At 31.9% G+C, this 19277-nt stretch overlaps 3 protein-coding genes across 4 annotated transcripts; 2 read left to right on the top strand and 1 right to left on the bottom strand.

Moving 5' to 3' along the window:
* Positions 1-879: 879 nt before the first annotated feature.
* On the top strand, positions 880-3326 carry LOC139524706 (leucine-rich repeat and immunoglobulin-like domain-containing nogo receptor-interacting protein 1). Its single transcript, XM_071319719.1, has 3 exons — positions 880-1059; positions 1470-2406; positions 2939-3326. The coding sequence occupies exons 2-3, from the start codon at positions 1475-1477 to the stop codon at positions 3282-3284; spliced, it is 1278 nt and encodes a 425-aa protein (XP_071175820.1). The 5' UTR covers positions 880-1059; positions 1470-1474; the 3' UTR covers positions 3285-3326.
* Positions 3327-6778: 3452 nt separating this feature from the next.
* LOC139524707 (axoneme-associated protein mst101(1)-like) lies at positions 6779-12404 on the bottom strand. 2 transcript variants are annotated; one of them, XM_071319721.1, is made up of 6 exons: positions 12262-12404; positions 11490-11666; positions 10809-10994; positions 10215-10276; positions 8008-8938; positions 6779-7002 (listed from the first exon to the last, which is right to left on the bottom strand). In XM_071319721.1, the coding sequence occupies exons 2-6, from the start codon at positions 11662-11664 to the stop codon at positions 6923-6925; spliced, it is 1434 nt and encodes a 477-aa protein (XP_071175822.1). In that variant the 5' UTR covers positions 11665-11666; positions 12262-12404; the 3' UTR covers positions 6779-6922. The 2 variants fall into 2 exon arrangements, with proteins under 2 accessions (XP_071175822.1, XP_071175821.1); XM_071319720.1 differs by having other exon boundaries at positions 10809-10997.
* Positions 12405-15378: 2974 nt separating this feature from the next.
* On the top strand, positions 15379-19277 carry LOC139524709 (chondroadherin-like). The gene is made up of 3 exons (XM_071319722.1): positions 15379-15470; positions 16336-17284; positions 18098-19277. The coding sequence occupies exons 2-3, from the start codon at positions 16347-16349 to the stop codon at positions 18459-18461; spliced, it is 1302 nt and encodes a 433-aa protein (XP_071175823.1). The 5' UTR covers positions 15379-15470; positions 16336-16346; the 3' UTR covers positions 18462-19277.

Genomic DNA, 19277 nt, shown 5'->3' on the forward strand with positions numbered 1-19277 from the left:
TTAAACTTGAAGTCGTCAATATTGAGACCCTGCAACACGTGTTTGTAATTGCAAATTTTAGTTACAATTGGTTTGGTATAGAAACCATAAGAACAGACCATAAAATAGGCAGGTATTTTCGAATGAAGTTATTTATGATAAAGGATATTGCCCAAGTTAAAAGCATCTAGACCTTTATTGGCAAAGGAAAGTTTTAAAAAAATCTTCTCCTCATCTTTTCTAATGCCTGCGATGGCAATATCCAATAAGATAGCTGTAAGTTTGTATTTGTTTGAATGGGGGGGGGGGGGGGTTTGTTACCGTGGTTTCCGAACATAAGTTGTAAAGATAATGATAAGTTGGTCCATCCTATTCATTGAATCCACCACATCTCTAAACTGTTTCGTCCATTCATAAAATGTACCTGGTGTAGTACAGGATTTCTTCACAAGGTGCTTTTGATCATCTATTCATAATAAATATTGGTACAATTTGGTTTCATAGTTGTCTGTTTAGGAAAAGTATTGCATTAAATCATGTCTAATATATGTATTGGTTTAGATTTGGCAAAAACTTGTGAATTTTACTGATAGGTGTTACAATTTCTATTCCCAGTATAATGTACTATTACAATATATATTTAGATATGTGTGTATATACAATAGTTGATATCAACAAAATGACAACTTCAAATGGGATTCACAGGGTGCTTTTGATCATCTATTCGTAATAAAATATTGGTACAATTTGGTATTGTTGTTGTCTGTTTATGACAATTATTGCATTAAATGTATGTATGGTTTAAATTTGTAAAAAAACTAGCAAATTTTACTTATAGGTGATCACATTTCTATTCACAGTATAATGTACTATTACAACATATATATATGTGTGTGTATAGTCAATAGTTGATATCAACTTCAAATCGGGAGTTTGTGCTTTATTGTGATAGACAATTGCACGATGATACATGTTATCTACAGTACAGATACAAAGTTCACCATCAACAGTATATGACTAATTTTAGACAGTATGTGGATACGTGGAGTAAATTATAAGTTTACAAAATCAAAAATAAAGGTAAGGTTTTACTTTTTATTGAAATTAGAAAAAAACTGAAATACGTATATAGTTTCTTTAATAAAAAAAGCAGTTAATGTTAATATTATTCTATACATGAGTGTAATAAAAAGTAAAATCACAAAATAACTAAATTCCAAGGAAAATTCAAAATGGAAAGTCCCTAAAAAACGGAAAAATAAAAAGCTAAAACACATCAACGAATGAATAACACCTGTCATATTCCTGACTTGGTATATGTAGACTATGGAAATATATTTGGTAAATATAAAGATGCTACCATTCTTACAAAAAAATGCACAAACAAATAACAATAAAACGTCTTATAGTAAGTGTACGATCTTCCTAACAAAATAAACTCGTTAAACTTGAGTACAATTCAAAATATCAAATACCTTTTTTTATTTCAGTCACCATGCATATCAGTCATACCATGACATTGTCTCCAGTCTTTGTAATCGTAGCTATTATCGTTACCACTGGTTATGCGCAGATCTGTGCAGTCAAAGACACGAGTCTTGATTGCAGAAATAGAAACTTGTCAACGGTACCTAGTTTTGCTAATATACCAGACACTATTACACATTTAGATTTTTCGTTTAATAACATAAAAACTGTTAACAAATTTAACATATCTTTGTTGTCTTCTATTGTTGAAATTTCATTTGCGCATAATATAATTACAACTATTCAAAAGGGTGTTTTTGAAATTTTTACAAATGTGGAACATTTAGATCTTTCATACAACAAAATAAGCAAAGATTCGTTTAAAGATGAAGATTTGGAATCTGAAATTGGACGTGCTAAACGTCTTACGCTACAGGGCAATGATCTTGGATCATTAGAAGATCTTACATTTTCAACATATCATTTTTTAAAGATGGAATATCTTGATCTCTCCTACTGCTCTTTGAAATTTTTGGGAGATATGTCAATCAATAATCTTGTGAATTTGAAATTTTTAAATCTGAGCTATAATTTCTTATCCGATTTTAATGAAGATTTTTTACCAGGAGAAATGGGCCTAGAACAACTTGACATAAGTTACAACAAAATAACAACCGTTAAGAAAGTGCCGGTGTTGATAGAACTGAAAGTATTACGTATAGATTATAATGGAATAGATTTTATTGAAGACGGTGCATTTTCAACCTTACTTGGACTTGAAGTTCTGTCGCTTGTTGGGAATAACATGAAAACATTACGTCCCAATATGTTACCATTGAAGTCTATTTTCTCTCTCAAAGAGATCAGACTGGATAAAAACCCATGGCGATGCGATTGCAACATGAAATGGTTATTTAATGATATGGACGATGATTTTAACTTTAAAAACTTTACATTAATGTAAGTATATTGAGTATTGTAATTGGAAACTTTATTGTAATAGGAAATATTTTGTTTGATTTTGAAAATTAAGGGTTTTCGTAGTGCTTGTCAGTCTGATGAACTGATGAAATTGTTTTTTTTTTTTTCTTCAATAAAACAATTCTTGACTTTCCTTGAATTGTATAATGTAGGCATTTGCGTGAATCGAGAATTAATCTATTGCCGGAAAAAAAATCATTATATTTGGTTAACCATATCAACTGTGAGTTTCCTGTTAGACATTGAAATAAACAAAATACACATCAACTAAAGATTTCATAGGCACATTGGAACAACACATTTCTTAGATTTGTGAAAAATCCTACACGTAATTTTCATTTGGTAAATAATTTTGGATTTCTTTTTTAATAATTAACCTGAAATGTATTGTATTTATTTCCCTTTCCCCGTGAAATCTGGTCTAGAAGAAAGATTATTTTGAAAGTGATGGTGGTATTCCAAAGTAAGTTGCAAATTCTTAATATACCGGTATCTTTATTTACTTTTTCAGATGTTCATTTCCTTCAAGACTTCGAGGAAAGAATATTTTTACTACGTCTAGTAACGCGCTGACATGCAGGGCAGAATATTCAAGACTTACATATATATTGATTTTATTTTTTTCCGCGAGTTTTATGGTGACAGGACTAATTTATGCAGTTTATATCAAACGGAAGTATTTCAAGTGTAACAAGTGTTGTGAGAAGAAAGGAGGCGATTATGTCGCCGTATTTACAAATGACAATACCAATGCCGACGAAGGAACAAACGTAAAAATCACAACTGCAGACGATGAATCGTTGGTCAAAAATGAAGAGAGAACGGGAAATGGACAAGTTCATTATTTCGATGTTTGATTTGGGTTTTTTTTTGCGCTCAATAAAATTTGTTAAATATTACTGAGATTATTTTTTTTGTCATAGCCTCCTTCATTCCTTTAAAAGTTTGGCTGTACCACTCGTTCAAAAGTTATATATGTATATGCATGGATAGGTTGTCCGTTATACGATTAGTTTTGGTGTTTTTTTGCCACTGCTCTCCTCATATGAAGTATAACAACATACTCAAAAAATATTCTTGAGTGATCTACACTGTGTGCATTTTCTGTAACAAATATATATGATTGTGAAGATGTGTTATGATTGCCAATGAAACATCTGTATACAAAGGCATTCGGTACACCGACGACATCCACTAAATATGATTGGGAGCGCCCATGGAGAGTGTGTAACAAGACAACATAAGAAACAACTGTAAAAATCAGTTGAAAAGTGTCTGACGCATTTGCGCCAATTTTTGAAAATTTCAATCTTTCATTTGCGCCACAAGGTTATATTTCATTTGCGCCAAAAGATTAAAACTTCATTTGCGACATTTTACATGTATTTTAGGTAAGATATAACGGAAAAGTTAAATATTCTTTGCTTTAAAAGGTTTGTTTCTACAGTATTCCCCTGGATAATTGAGTGAGTTCAATGCCATACTCATTTCTGAAGCTGAGAGTCACTAAGGTTTATAATTATAAATAGTGTTCACATGTTCGAGGTGACAAGATGGGAATTTATAATTTATAATGCCTTTTCACCATCGTATGTGACGTCATTTTCATAACTTACTGCGTTGAGGCCTGGACTGAGTCGGGTGGGTCTAGTCTGGGTGAGTCTTTTTGCATTATGTATTCGTGTTTGTTTTATGTAATGAGTTAATACTTCAGTTTCATTATGTATATCTGTTATATTCATTTGATAAAATTTACTGTTTGCAATAGCATTTATTGTTCTAAATAACAAGGATGTTCATATCCCAAGCATAAAAACATAGCCGTATTTGACACAACCTTTTTCAACTTTTGATCTTCAGTGCTGTACAACTTTGAACTTTTTTTCGCTTTCGATCTTTTATATCTGGGCGTCACTGATGAGTCTTGTTTGGACAAGGCGTGTTTTTGGCGTATTGAATTGTAAACCTGAAAATTGTGTTATTCATTAATCATGTGTTTCTTTGTCTAATACGTTCTCCTATTTATTTGTATTGTAGTCCTGTAATATTATGTTGTTATTTCAATGTTATATTTAACATTGCCATTAAAGTGCGAGGTTTGGCATGCCACAAAACCAGGTTCAACCCATCATTTTTTCCTTTAAAAATGTCCTGTACCAAGTCAGGAATATGGCCATTGTTATATTATAGTTCGTTTCTGTGTGTGTTACAATTTAATGTTGCGTCGTTTGTTTTCTCTTATTTTTGAGTGTAAATTGACATTGCGATAAGACGTGTCACGGTACTTGTCTATCCCTAATTCTTGTATTTGGTTTTGATGTTATATTTGTTATTCTCGTGGGATTTTGTCTGATGCTTGGTCCGTTTCTGTTTGTGTTACATTGTAGTGTTGTGTCGTTGTTATCCTCTTATATTTATGCGTTTCCCTCAGTTTTAGTTTGTTACCCCGATTTTGTTTTTTGTCCATGGATTTATGAGTTTGAACAGCGGTATACTACTGTTGCCTTTATTAGACATAAACAGAAGAACTAAGTCTGTAAATTTTGGACAGGTTTAATGATTGATTTATAACAGAACTGTGTTTCATCAAGGTTTTAACATTACTTGTATGGTTTAATGTCGACTGATTTCTAAGGAATAAGTTTAATTATGCAAACCAAAACTGCCTTAATTATCAAAAGTCTTATTTTTGACATATGTTATATATTTTTTACCAGTAATTTGGCGCAAATGTTAGGTTTTATTTTGGTGCAAATGAACTATTTTTTCGGCGCAAATGAAATGGCAATTGGCGCAAAAGCAAAACACTGGTGTCTGACACATAAGATCGACACCATAAGTACAAAAATATCTACAAAGTGACAACGAAACAAAGTAATGATCTAAGAGTACTCACGTTATTGAAAACTGATTCTTATCCAAATTTCATCTGATAAATAAACCAACTGTTTACAGATTTTTCAGTCGATTTTTTTTTCTAGACTGTTTTAATCATTTCAGTAATATTTAGCGTTCACATTTACCAATTTTTTAAGCTTCAACATCTATGTTTATATCAGGCTCTAAGCTTATTCGAACCCCATAATAAATCCACCTCAGTATAATTTTGCATCTTTCATTGTATCACTGTACTTATATATCACTATATTCATTAAACGTGACTTCACTTTAGCTGTGTTGGGTTTTTTTAGGTGGTGTTTTTCATCATTCCTTCGTTCTTGTTAATACCAATGTGCAATGCTATGTTAAAACACTGTCTATAGGGGCGCCCTACTTGCCAATAAAGAATATTTTGTTACTACATTTCGGTTGGAACCTCTGCTGGTGGGCAGTCATTTTACGGAGGATTAATTTACCTTTATGCATCAATTTGGAACAGTTATGATTTGAACTATCGATGTTGTATTGCAATGTCATTCAGTTCAATCGAAACTTTGGTAAAAATTCCTAATGGATGACTTTGACACAATATCTTTATGTACAGTTCTACTGATCAACGAGAGCAAATATGTATTTTTATACTTGTTCAAAAGTTTGCTGATTGCAAGACAGAACAACGTTTAAGTTTAAATTTATATCAAAACAACAGCATATAAACTCATTATCTTTGGTATCACAATATTATCTATGTAAACAGACAGTTGATATGAACAAACTTGTCTCAGTAAATACGGGATAACAAAAAAAGAAAGCTGTCACAAACTGAAGTCCAAATTGTACAATCAACGAGAAGGGAATATATATTTAAATGTAAGCTAAAATCATTTTTTATCTATCCGTTTATTAGTTTGTGTTTTACCTTATTTACAAATTGGTTTTTAAGTACCACAATTCGGTACTTCGATACTGATATACATTTTTTTTTATCATTTGTCCGTTTATGTTATATAAAAACTAAGGGTTTAACTCCCTCAGCGACCAACAGTTGAAGTTTAATTAAAAAAAGCGCTTCGGATTCATTAAATACGAAACCCCAAAAGACGAGGATATAAAAGTGTTGTTTCCATTTTTCAATCTTAATTGTCTTTTAATTAGTTTATTTGTGTTTTTTGTTGCTGTTTCATAAAATTATACCATGCATCTTTGTTGTTTGGTAGTTGATTCATCTTTTGAAACGCTGATAGCTCACACCGAGCAGCAAGCTATATGTGTTTAATTGTATGTAAGCAATTGTGCTTCCATCTGTCGTTCCCTATCTTTTAAGTCAATTCGAATATTTCTAGTTTAGGTGTATATCAAATCAGGTAAACACGAGATGATGACTATGTGGATAGCCTCAAACCAAACATGGACTTGGGGCTCACTAAAGCATCTCATGTAAAGCATTCAATGTTTTTTACAGATTCACCTGTTATAAACGCAAAATTTATTTGTCTTTTTTATTAAACAAAAATATCATAGGAAATACAAATTCATAAATAAACAAACAAAAACAGAGACACTACGAATGCAACTGTTCAACAAAAATGATTGGAGCAGGGTTTGACTGAAGGTTTTAATGTCTGTTCAGAATACATCCAACAAGGCTTCTGACATAATCCATCAGCTTAGGTCTATTCACTGGTTTTGCTTCCCCTACAAAATAAATATAGAAAATAATAAAATTGAGAATGGAAATGGGGAATGTGCCAAAGAGACAACAACCCGACCATAGAAAAAAACAACAGCAGAAGGTCACCAACAGGTCTTCAATTTAGCGAGAAATTCCCGCACCCGGAGGCGTCCTTCAGCTGGCCCCTAAACAAATATATACTAGTTCAGTGATAATGAACGCCATACTAATTTCCAAATTGTACACAAGAAACTAAAATTAAAATAATACAAGACTAACAAAGGCCAGAGACTCCTGACTTGGGACAGGGACATGTTTGTGAGATCTCAACCCTCCCCCTATACCTCTAGCCAATGTAGAAAAGTAAACGCATAACAATACGCACATTAAAATTCAGTTCAAGAGAAGTCCGAGTCTGATGTCAGAAGATGTAACCAAAGAAAATAAACAAAATGACAATAATACATAAATTTTAACAGACTACTAGCAGTTAACTGACATGCCAGCTCCAGACTTCAATTGAACTGACTGAAAGATTATGATTTCATCATATGAACATCAGGCACAATCCTTCCCGTTAGGGGTTTAGTATCATACCATCATAACATATATGAGAATAACATAACCCGTGTCATGCCAACAACTGGTTTTTGAATAAATGTGTTTAGTTTCGATGCAAAGACCCTATAAGTGAATCAATATTAACGCCAAAATATGCAATCTTTAATGACCTGACAACAGTATCGTAACTATATCCCTTCTAAATAAGTCTATTCAAAGGTTTTGTAAGTTTTTGAGGTGAATACTGACACCTTTGCATTAATAGTAACGTAGTCATCTGTTTTGTTAATCATCACAAAAATGTTCTTAATATTTGAAACGAGCTATTCATATTAATACTATGTTTCGTTTAAAGTCGATTTGAAAAAAGCGATCATTGGCATCAATGTTGTCAATACATGTAATTAAAAGTCACAAATATAAATAAAAATACAATTTAGAATAATGCACAGTTTTGTTTATATTACCTGTAACGATTTTCTCTTTAAATTCCTTTGATTTAAGTTGTTCGTTTAGTTTAGTTTCATTTCCTCTAGGTTTGCCCTTCCCATCAAATTCACTGGCTTCAGGTAATCTCCTCACATGTACTTTGTTTGTTTTCACCTTTCCTTTCCCTGTGGATTCTTGAGCTTTCTGCTTAGATTGGTTAGCCTCCGATATTTTTTTTTCCTGTAATGATTTTATTTCTTCTTTTCTTTTCTGTTTTGACTCGTATTCATCTCCCTTCGCTACACATTTTTCATATTTCTTTTGGTTCTTTGCTTTCTTTTTATCCATCTTTCTTTTATTTTTAATTTCCTTTTCTTCTCGTGTTTTTTTCTCCTTAGATTCCTGAGCCTCCATTATTTTCTTTTTTGACTCGTATTCTTCTCCTTTCGCTACACATTTTTCATATTTCTTTTGGTTCATAGCTTTCTTTTTATCCATCTTTCTTTTATTTCTAATTTCCTTTTCTTCTCGTGTTTTTTTCTCCTTAGATTCCTGAGCCTCCATTATCATTTTCTTTTTTGACGCGTATTCTTCTCCCTTCGCTAGACATTTTTCATATTTCTTTTGGTTCTTAGCTCTCTCTTTATCCATCTTTCTTTTATTTTTAATTTCCTTTTCTTCTCGTGTTTTTTTCTCCTTAGATTCCTGAGCCTCCAATATCATTTTCTTTTTTGATTCATTTTCTTCTAGTTTTCTTTTCCTTTCAGTCTCCGGGGCTTCAATTTTTCGTTTTTTCTTTAATTCTTTTTCTTTCAGTTTTCTTTTCTTCTCAGATTTCTTTGCTTCCATTTTTGCTGTTTTCTTTGCTGCTATGAAGAGATCTTTGATTCCAACCTTGTAACCATTAGCCTTTTCAGCAGATACATTTTTGTGATTCGTTTTATTTATTTCAAGTTTGTCTTCTGTCAACTGAAATCAATAAAGGTATAAGGCTTCCATCACTGATCTGTTTCTTACTTAATGCATGCAGTATCAAGCACAACACATACTGCAGTATCAAGCATAACTCATATTGCAGTATCAAGAATAAAGTATACTTCAGTATCAAGCATAAAGCATACTGCAGTATCAAACATAACTCATATTGCAGTATCAATCATAAAGCGTACTGCAGAAACAAGCATAAAGCATACTGCAGTATCAAGCATAACTCATACTGCAGTAACAACCATACAATATACTGCAGTAGCAAGCATAACTCATACTGCAGTATCAAGCATAAAGCATACTGCAATAACAAGCATAAAGCATACAACAGTATCGACCATAAAGCCTACTGCAGTACCAAGCATGAAACATACTGCAGTATCAAGCATAAAGCAAACTGCATTATCACACATAAAGCATACTGCAGTACCAAGCATAAAGCATACTATCGTATCAACCATAAAGCATACTGCAGTATCAATCATAAAGCATACTGCAGTAACAACTATAAAGCATACTACAGTATCAAGCATAACTCATACTGCAGTACCACGCATATAGCATACTGTAGTAACAACCATAAAGCATACTGCAGTAACAACCATAAAGCATACTGCAGTATCAAGCATAAAGCATACTGCAGTATCAACCATAAAGCCTACTGCAGTACCAAGCATAACGCATACTACAGTATCAAGCATAACGCATACTGCAGTATCAAGCATAAAGCATACTGCAGTAACAAGCATGATACAACTTACGTTAAAAACGTTTTCATGATAGACTAAAATGTAAATACAAATCCTGAACAGTTGTTTTATCATTTGACTTTGTTAATATTAATTGATGAGGAAATAGAAACTAGAATAATATTAAAATGTTCACATGAAAGCATCAAAATATGCGTATGAATAAAATTTATAACTATAGAAATGTTCCATTAATAAGCATCATTTTCTTTAGCTTGAGCATATACTGTGCACTTCTACAGTATTTTGTGTGTTTTTGACAAATCTTTACACATTTGTTTATCATTCCGAATTGAAGATTTCGCTACATACGTTGCTTCTTATAAACAGGGAGATGTAGCATGATTGCTTATGAGACAACTATCCATCAGATACAAAAGAGCAAAGATACAAACAATCATCACTGTACTGCCTTCAATAATGAGTAACCTATTAGTTTGTTTAATACGGTCTTGGGGTTTATGTCTCATTGACCTTTAGTACCTATCTTTTTTCAACATATTACGTACCTGTAAAGCTCCCAGTCCATTGCTGTCTTCGTTTTCAAATAAATCGATCAGGGATTCACATCCTTAAAATAAATAAAACTATAAGAAAGATGATTCTACATTGTTTTTTTTTAAGTTATTTTGGTTCGATCTTTTAGATATATGATTGAGTATCAATTGAGATATCACATTGGTAAAGGTGAAGCGATAAGATTGCCAAGTAGACGACTACTAGTTTCCACCAGCGACAAAAAAGACGTTGATATTAGCAACTTGAGGCCCAAAGTGAAAGATGTTAACAACAAACGATCCCCATACTATATCTTAAGGTATAAAAATCCTTGATAAAATGTGAAATAATCAAGAAGAGAAAACAAACAATATGGTAAAAGGTTAACGAAAAACAAATATGGCAGACGGAGAAAATATCAAGATGGAGAATTGAATGCATACATAGTAAATTAAAATTATCACTTGAAATTAAAGCAAACCATTCTTCATTGAGATAGAATGGTGATCACGTGCTCTTCATATTCTTTTATAAATGTTTGTAATATCTGATATTTCCTCTATCATTATTACATAAATTGTTGTTGTTTTTTCTCTATAACTTACTAGTAGCGTTATGATTGAAGTCATGCTCCATGCCATCACTCTGGAATATAAAATTCTTTTGAGGCAAAGGTGTATCATCTCCTGCTCCATGTTCCATCTCAGATATTTGGAATGTTACTGTATGTTCTTTTAAACACATTTCTTCGTCGGCTCTTTCGCCAGCAGCTGACTTCTTTTGGGTTATTTCTTCTTATATAAAAAAAGTATATGAAAGGATTGTAATCATAAAACAAACACAAGGAGTTCACAAAACCTGTTAAATCAGTAATTCGGTTTTATAGTTATTTGTAGACTGTCTTTCCGTGTTGTTTTCATGGTTTTGTTGGATTGTCTTCAAATTAAACGAATTCGTGTTGTCCCGATTTGTGTCTTCAGATTATTACTTAAAAAAATAAATTTTAAAGCAATGAAGTAAAAATCGTTTCCAAATCCCCCCCCCCCCCCCCATATATTTTCTTGCCTTTACCCAAATTCTCCCCCTCTACTTGTTCTTCGTCTGTTAACATTTACTTATCTCACCAGACCCCTACTTTATGTACTCTGTGTATTTACTTATCTCACCAGACCCCTACTCCATGTATTTACTTATCTCACCAGACCCCTACTTCATGTACTTCGCGTATAAATTTACTATCTCACAAGATCCCTACTCCATGTACTCTGTGTATTTACTTAGCTCACCTGTCGTATCTCCTGATGAACTGTCCTCTTGCGAATGTGGATAATTATCTCTTACAATTTCAATTCTATTCCAAAATTCTAACTCTTGAGCGGACTTTGCATTTTCTTTAAATTCCATAATAAGCAGCTTTTTGGCAGCCTCTAACTGTTGGAACGGATTATACACGTCACCCATAGCTACAATAAAGGTTTAACGCGTGTGAATTAAATTAAAGGAGATGAAAAATATACAGACAAATGGAACAAGATTCCTCCCCTTTACTCTCTTGTTTATTAAGTTCCGTTTCGGTTATTGTTGGAAAACGTGTAGGCTTTCTACAACGAATGCCGCAACGCTGGATCACGTATAAAACGCAATGAACAAGGTTGAAATCAATTCGTGTGGTTTCCTTGTTTTACAAATATTGCTATCATGGCTTTACTTTCGTATTGTAATCTGTTGATGTAAGTCAATACGATATTGACTGATTTGGCGTTAAAAAATGTATTGTACGGACAACACTAAAATATCATTGACAGAACAAAGCAAAAAAATAACAACTATGATCATCTTAACTTTAAGTAAACATTTCATTTTCAAAGTAACATGATATTAAGATTAAAATAGTGTTTCGTGAGTTCTCATTTCTGTCGCATTTATACAAAATCACGAGAATGCGATATGTGATAAATAATAAAATTCAAAAATAAAAAATATCTTATCTTTAACTTCTGTACATATTTCATATACAGTAAAATCGACAGAGAAAATAGTTTGAATTTGTGTTCTTACCTTACTCGGATATTTTTTTCTCTTCAATTCTGTTTTATAAACAATTAAGAATGAAACACTTCTTCAATTGTCTAGATATCGCTCTGTGAGTATATCGATGCGATTCTTCAACGCCGATCTGTAGCCAAGATTGAACTGTGACGTCGCCAGCATTGTTACAGCGATACCGTGACTTCCGTTTTTTTTCGATCCCTACTTAAAATACTATCAGTGGTCAATTAACCTTTTGAATGAGCATAACTCGATCGTCAATGCAAATATTTTTACCCCATATATGCTCCCCCTGGTGGACACTTTAAAGCGGGTGTTATTCGACAAGTACTTTTTATACGCCCGTCGTCTTTTAGACGGGACGTATTATGGTATACCGTTGTCTGTCCGTCCGTCCGTCGTCCACACTTCGGACAATAACTCAAAAACACTTGAAATCACCAATTTCCATGAAACTTTGGTGAATTTTTTATATCTATTGATGTAAGCTCCCTTTCAATTTTTATAAATTTCAGATTTTAAGTTTTAGATTTATGGGGCTTTATTCATAAAAAAAAGGAAGATTTTCAACACTTCGGACAATAACTCAAAAAGGCTTTCACCAATGTCCATGAAACTTTGGTGAATTGTTTATATCTATTGATGTAAGCTCCCTTTCAATTTTTATAAATTCAGATTTTACAAGTCCGTTTTTTTTTAATTTCAGATTTTAAGTTTTGGATTTATGTGGCTTTATTCATAAAAAAGGGGGGATTTTCAACACTTCGGACAATAACTCAAAAACACTTTCACCAATGTCCATGAAACTTTGGTGAATTGTTTATATCTATTGATGTAAGCTCCCTTTCAATTTTTATAAATTTCAGATTTTAAGTTTTGGATTTATGGGGCTTTATTCATAAAAAAAAGGGGATTTTCAACACTTCGGACAATAACTCAAAAAGTGTCCATGAAACTATGGTGAATTGTTTATATCTATTGATGGTAAGCTCCCTTTCAATTTTTATAAATTCAGATTTTATATTTCCGTGTTATGAATTTTTATGCTAAAAAAAGGGGGGATTTTCCAATTTTGGGACAATAACTAACACTTTCACAAAATTTTATGCAACTTTGATAAATTGTTTATATCTATTGACATAAGCTCCCTTTCCATTTTTATAAATTTTAGATTTTACGTTTTCTTAAGTAATGAATTTTTATACTTAAAAAAGGGGGATTTTATGAAACTTTGGTGAATATATTAATGTAACATCCCTTTTGATTTGTATATATATTTCTAGTTGATCATATAAATTCATTTAAAGCATAAAAGACAAGTTAAAAGAGCAACGGGCGTATCATGCGCTAAAGCGCAGCCCTTTATTTAGTATGTTCTTATAACTATTTATAAGATGTTTCTTCGCATTATTTGTGACGAGTTTGTCAGACTTACTCTTCTGAGCCGCATGACGTTTTTCTGAGGTCCGTATAAGCCACTATTATATACGAGTATAATAAACATGGTTTAGTTGTGTGACTTTATAATTGGTTCGATATGCTGAAATTTTTCAAATTTTTCTGATCTTTTCTAAAGAATTGAATGTCTGGCTGGGTTCATGGTAGCCTTCTTGCCTCGAGTGCGATAGGATGAAGGTTCAGACAAAAGACTTTGAAATTGCAAGCAAGTGGTATATAGTAGTACTAGTCACCTTGAATACAAAATATGCATCCTATTAGAGAAACGTAAACCTCACCTAGGCGACAGTTACCTGATTAGTTAGTAAGTTAATAATTTAAACTCAATGTGTCAATGCTAGCGTCATGAATGTTCATTTAATATTTGCCACTGGACATGTAGCAAGAACAAATAGATCTATAACTTTATTATGCTGATACGACATTCTATTGTTTGACACTATTTTTTCAAGCTTTACAGATTTGTAGCTTAACTTACATGATGTCATCATTACTATTTAAGGCCTTATACACAAGGTTATAATAAGGTACACACAAAGTTATAATAAGGTATAAACAAGGTTATAATAAGGTATATACAAGGTTATAATAAGATGTATACAAGGTTATAATAAGGTGTATACACGGTCATAATAAGGTGCATACAAGGTTATAATAAGGTATATACAAGGTTATAATAAGGTGTATACAAGGTTATAATAAGGTATGTATACAAGGTTATAATAAGGTATATACAAGGTTATAATAAGGTGTTTACAAGGTTATAATAAGGTGTATACAAGGTTATAATAAGGTATGTATACAAGGTTATAATAAGGTATATACAAGGTTATAATAAGGTGTATACAAGGTCATAATAAGGTGCATACAAGGTTATAATAAGGTATATACAAGGTTATAATAAGGTGTATACAAGGTTATAATAAGGTATGTATACAAGGTTATAATAAGGTATATACAAGGTTATAATAAGGTGTTTACAAGGTTATAATAAGGTGTATACAAGGTTATAATAAGGTATGTATACAAGGTTATAATAAGGTATATACAAGGTTATAATAAGGTGTATACAAGGTTATAATAAGGTATATACAAGGTTATAATAAGGTATATACAAGGTTATAATAAGGTATATACAAGGTTATAATAAGGTGTATACAAGGTTATAATAAGGTATATACAAGGTTATAATAAGGTATATACAAGGTTATAATAAGGCATTACTAGTAAAATATCACAAAGAATCCATTATCCTATTTATCTGTTATCTTACAATAGTATAATATACAAGGTTTTGTGTGACTTTATAAATGATTTGATATGGTTTAATTTTTCTAATTTTGATATAATCTTTTCTAAAGGTTTGAACGCCTGGGTAGACTCGAGGTAGCTAACTCAGTGTGTCAATGTTATCGTCCTGAATGTGCATTTTTAAATATTTGCCACTGGACATGTAGCATTAATAAATAAATCATAAAGTTCAGTTTACTGTTACGACATTTTGTATCTTTATGACACTATTACTCCTTACTATACATTTGTAGATTATTTTACATCATAACTATTTTAAGACCTTATATACAAGGTGATAATAAGGTATTACTAGTAAAATTTCATAAAGAATTCATTATCATATTTATCTATCCCGTTATCGTAATACGGATGATACAAAGTTCGATTAACATAGAAATACCAAGTCACAAATGAACGCAAATAAATCTCTGATAAAAATATATGTGTATAAACAGCAGCACATGACGGTTAGTTTCTTTATTTTTCTTATTCTTTGTGCCTTTTTTTGGTTAAATTCTATTCCGTAAAAAGAAATTGAACAACATAAAAGAAACTTAATTATCAAAGGTACCTTTGATAAAACACAGTCATTTATATTTTTTACACGTATCAGATTTCTGTATTAAAGTGTTCATTAAACAGCAACTGGAATATGAATAGCAATGAAATACGAACACTAAAAAAACTAACAAAAAGAATTCATGTTTGTTGAGTTGTGGCAGGCAAAAAGTTTTATATATTCTTTGTTCAAAAGAATTATCAACATACACTTATTTTTAATATTTACTGTTGTGCAATCAAATAAATACTGAATTCTCATTTATTGTATAGATTAGATGCAAATAACACATTTATTCAATTTGCATATGTTCTTAATCATGCACAGATAATACATGTTAGATTTTCTGCTTTATTGTAACGAAATAACAGTCAACCTCAGAGTTTAAAAGAAAAAACCACGTTTAATAACATTTCTGCACAGCTTAATAGATTATAAAATCGTGCTATAATTACCACACACAAAAAAAAAGTACATGAAAGGAATAGCAAAATTCATCTATAGACTGTCGACTGTATTTCATTAAATACGAAATACGAAATATTTTATTAAAGAAAGCTTAAATTATTTCTATATCTGTTGGCGCTAACAGAAGGTCGCCGAAGTTACCATAATGACAAAAAGAGAACTAGCCTATTCTGGACGGGTGTACACAATTTTAATCTTGGTATCTATATGATGAGTTTACTATACGAAGGACACTATTTTACATTGAAATCATAAACACTTCTGATTGGTTTGATTTTGATTTTAGATATTATTTGATTTTTCAGAAACTCAAACAATGGATACTTCTATCATGTGCAAAATACTACCAATACTATCTTTAATAACATTTGTGATTGGTACAACTAGTTCCAGTATATGTAGAAGAAATGAAACAATCTTGGACTGTAGAAACACAGGCTTAAAAGACATTCCTTATATACCAGAACTTCCAGGCACTGTGACACATTTGGATTTTTCCTTCAATCAGATTAGAGTGGTCTCCCCTTTTAACTTACCACACCCGTCCTCGGTGGTAGAGGTTTATTTGGCGCATAATAACATCGATACTGTGGTGAGAGGTGCATTTGACGACATGACAAGACTTGAAGTTTTAGATCTGTCATACAATCAAATAAATGGCTCATCGTTAAACATTTATACATTCAAATATGAAATTGGACATTTTGAAAATATAAAGCAATTGATTTTGAAAGGCAATCATTTAGGAAAACTGGAAAGACTAACTTTTACAGCCTATGGATTTTCTACTTTAGAATATTTAGATCTATCGTCGTGTTCCTTATACACACTTGAACATTTGTCGATTGATAATTTAGCAAGATTAAAACATTTGAATTTAAGTTTCAATCATCTTTCGAAATTTGAAGCGTTGTCACTAGAAGGTCTTTCAGAATTAGAAGTGCTTGATTTGAGTCATAATGAGTTTTCAATATTAAACGAAATGTCACGTTTAGTATCCCTTAACACTTTGTATTTGGATAGCAATAAGCTAGAAGCTATTAAAGAGAATATATTCAAACCATTGTTCAATTTAAAAATGTTGTCGCTGAAAGGGAACATGTTTAGAACGTTGTATCCGTATTTACTTCCCTTGGATTCTCATATTATTAAGGACATACGATTGGACGATAATCCTTGGCATTGTGATTGCAGAATGCGCTGGTTAGTGGAAGACAAAACTGATGAGATCATCTTCAGGGATTTCAAACTAAAGTGAGTATAAAAATACCAGTTAATTAACGGCATTGATCGATCAATTAGCCATTTGAAAAGGATTTCCCGTTTGTAATTTTCCTTTGAGTTTGGGATTTTCGTTATTCTACTTTTTAGATAATCTTTCGTGGATTCTACACTATTTCTTTGCGATGTCAGTTGGTCTTTTTTTTCTCAGTAAACTGTATTTCCTTAACCGTTTAATCGGATAGATGATGGTGGGAAAACCTTCTGCTCGGTGTGAGCCAAGGCTGCCGTACCTTGACCTTTCATGGTTTACTTTTACAAATTGTGACTTGGATGGAGAGTAGTCTTATTAGCACTCATACCACATCTTCTTATATCTATTGTGAGCTACATGTGTAGACATGATGTGCATAATAAATATACAAATGATACAGCGCTTTTTTCGTCTGAAAATATCCATAAAATAATTCCAAAAACACGTAGTTCTGTGATGTAGCTTTTCATGTAAATTGACAAATTACCAGGGAAAACACACCACAATTAAAATTCTTAAATAGTTAATTTTTTGAATTATCGTTTAGATTCATATAAGTGTTGTTCAAATAGATAGGTACATGATTATCTATAGACGATCATGATGTTTAGAGAGAACGACTACATATTGTTTTAATTAAATGACGATGTTTGGTCCCTGAAGTCATAACAATTAAATGAATTCTCCAAACATAGAAAATAAGTATGTGTCATTATTCCACTTGTATGAGATTTGTCAAAAATAGTAAAAATGGCGATATATTTGTCGTTATATATAGACAGTGATTATAGAGACCTGGTTCTTTTTTTCAGGTGTGAGTTTCCCTCAAGATACAGGGGAAAGAATGTTTTTGACATCCGAAGCAAAGACCTGACCTGTTATGCAGATTATTCTAGACTCATTTTACTATTAACATTATTCATTATAGTGTGTTTCATGTTAGTTGGGATCGTGTGGTTTATTCGTGCTAATCGGAAATATTTAAAACATTTACGGTGTTGTGATAAAAAGGGGGGTGAGTACGCGGCTGTATATCACCATGAGGACGATGGTAATGGAGATGGCAAAGATGTTCAAGTGAATATTATAAACACGACGACAGAAGATGATTCACTACTCAATAATGAAGAAACTACTGCTACAGAAGATGTTAAATTACAATATAGTGATGACTGAATATATATAGTATAGAGAAAGACCAAAACGCCATACACCTCATCGCTAATCCCGGCTGACCCGGCCGCTTGAACTTTTGACGCATACAACAATCACTTTTCCATTGTGGCATCAGATATTTTGTTTTATGACGTCAAATTTTTGCGGGAACCTGTGTGATATCCAGAAATGGCGGACACATTTTGTTCTTTCAAAACTGTATCCGAATTTTAGTTCTTTCAGTTTTTATAAAGCTATAAAAGATTCACAAAAGCCGTTGTTTTCTATTAATGAACGATGAATAATGAGATAAATGTACTGAGAAACTGGCCTTGATAAGACACAAAGTCAAAATGTATTTGCAAAATTAAAGTCATTGAAAAATAAATAAACAGAATATGACATTCATTCAACTTAAACGGAATAAAATTCCTTATAAAAAATGTTAAACTATTTTGACCAATAGATAGAGATTAGGATAGTTCATAAGAAAAGCTGTTGGAAAAATCTTAATTGCTTTCTTTGAAACTAAGGACAATAAAAATACTGTTACAAAAATGGGCTGCAATAACAGCACATTGCACCATATGCTTTATTTATGCTTGTGCTTTTTGTTTTTTTCATTTTGTTTGAATGCGTGAGATTTGTAAAGCTTTTATGTTGCTATTATCTGCTATGTTATTTGTTGTAACTTATGCAATATTTTAAGATATACTTTATTTTGCATGTATATTTCCTAGACTATTTTTACTTTTATATGTCATCTTAATTTTCTTACCATGTACTGAACCAGTGGCGGATCCAGAGGGGGGCGTAGAGGGCGTAGGACCCCCCCCC

This window comes from Mytilus edulis, chromosome 5 (genome assembly GCF_963676685.1).
Source record: "Mytilus edulis chromosome 5, xbMytEdul2.2, whole genome shotgun sequence".
Classification (NCBI taxonomy): Eukaryota; Metazoa; Mollusca; class Bivalvia; order Mytilida; family Mytilidae; genus Mytilus; species Mytilus edulis.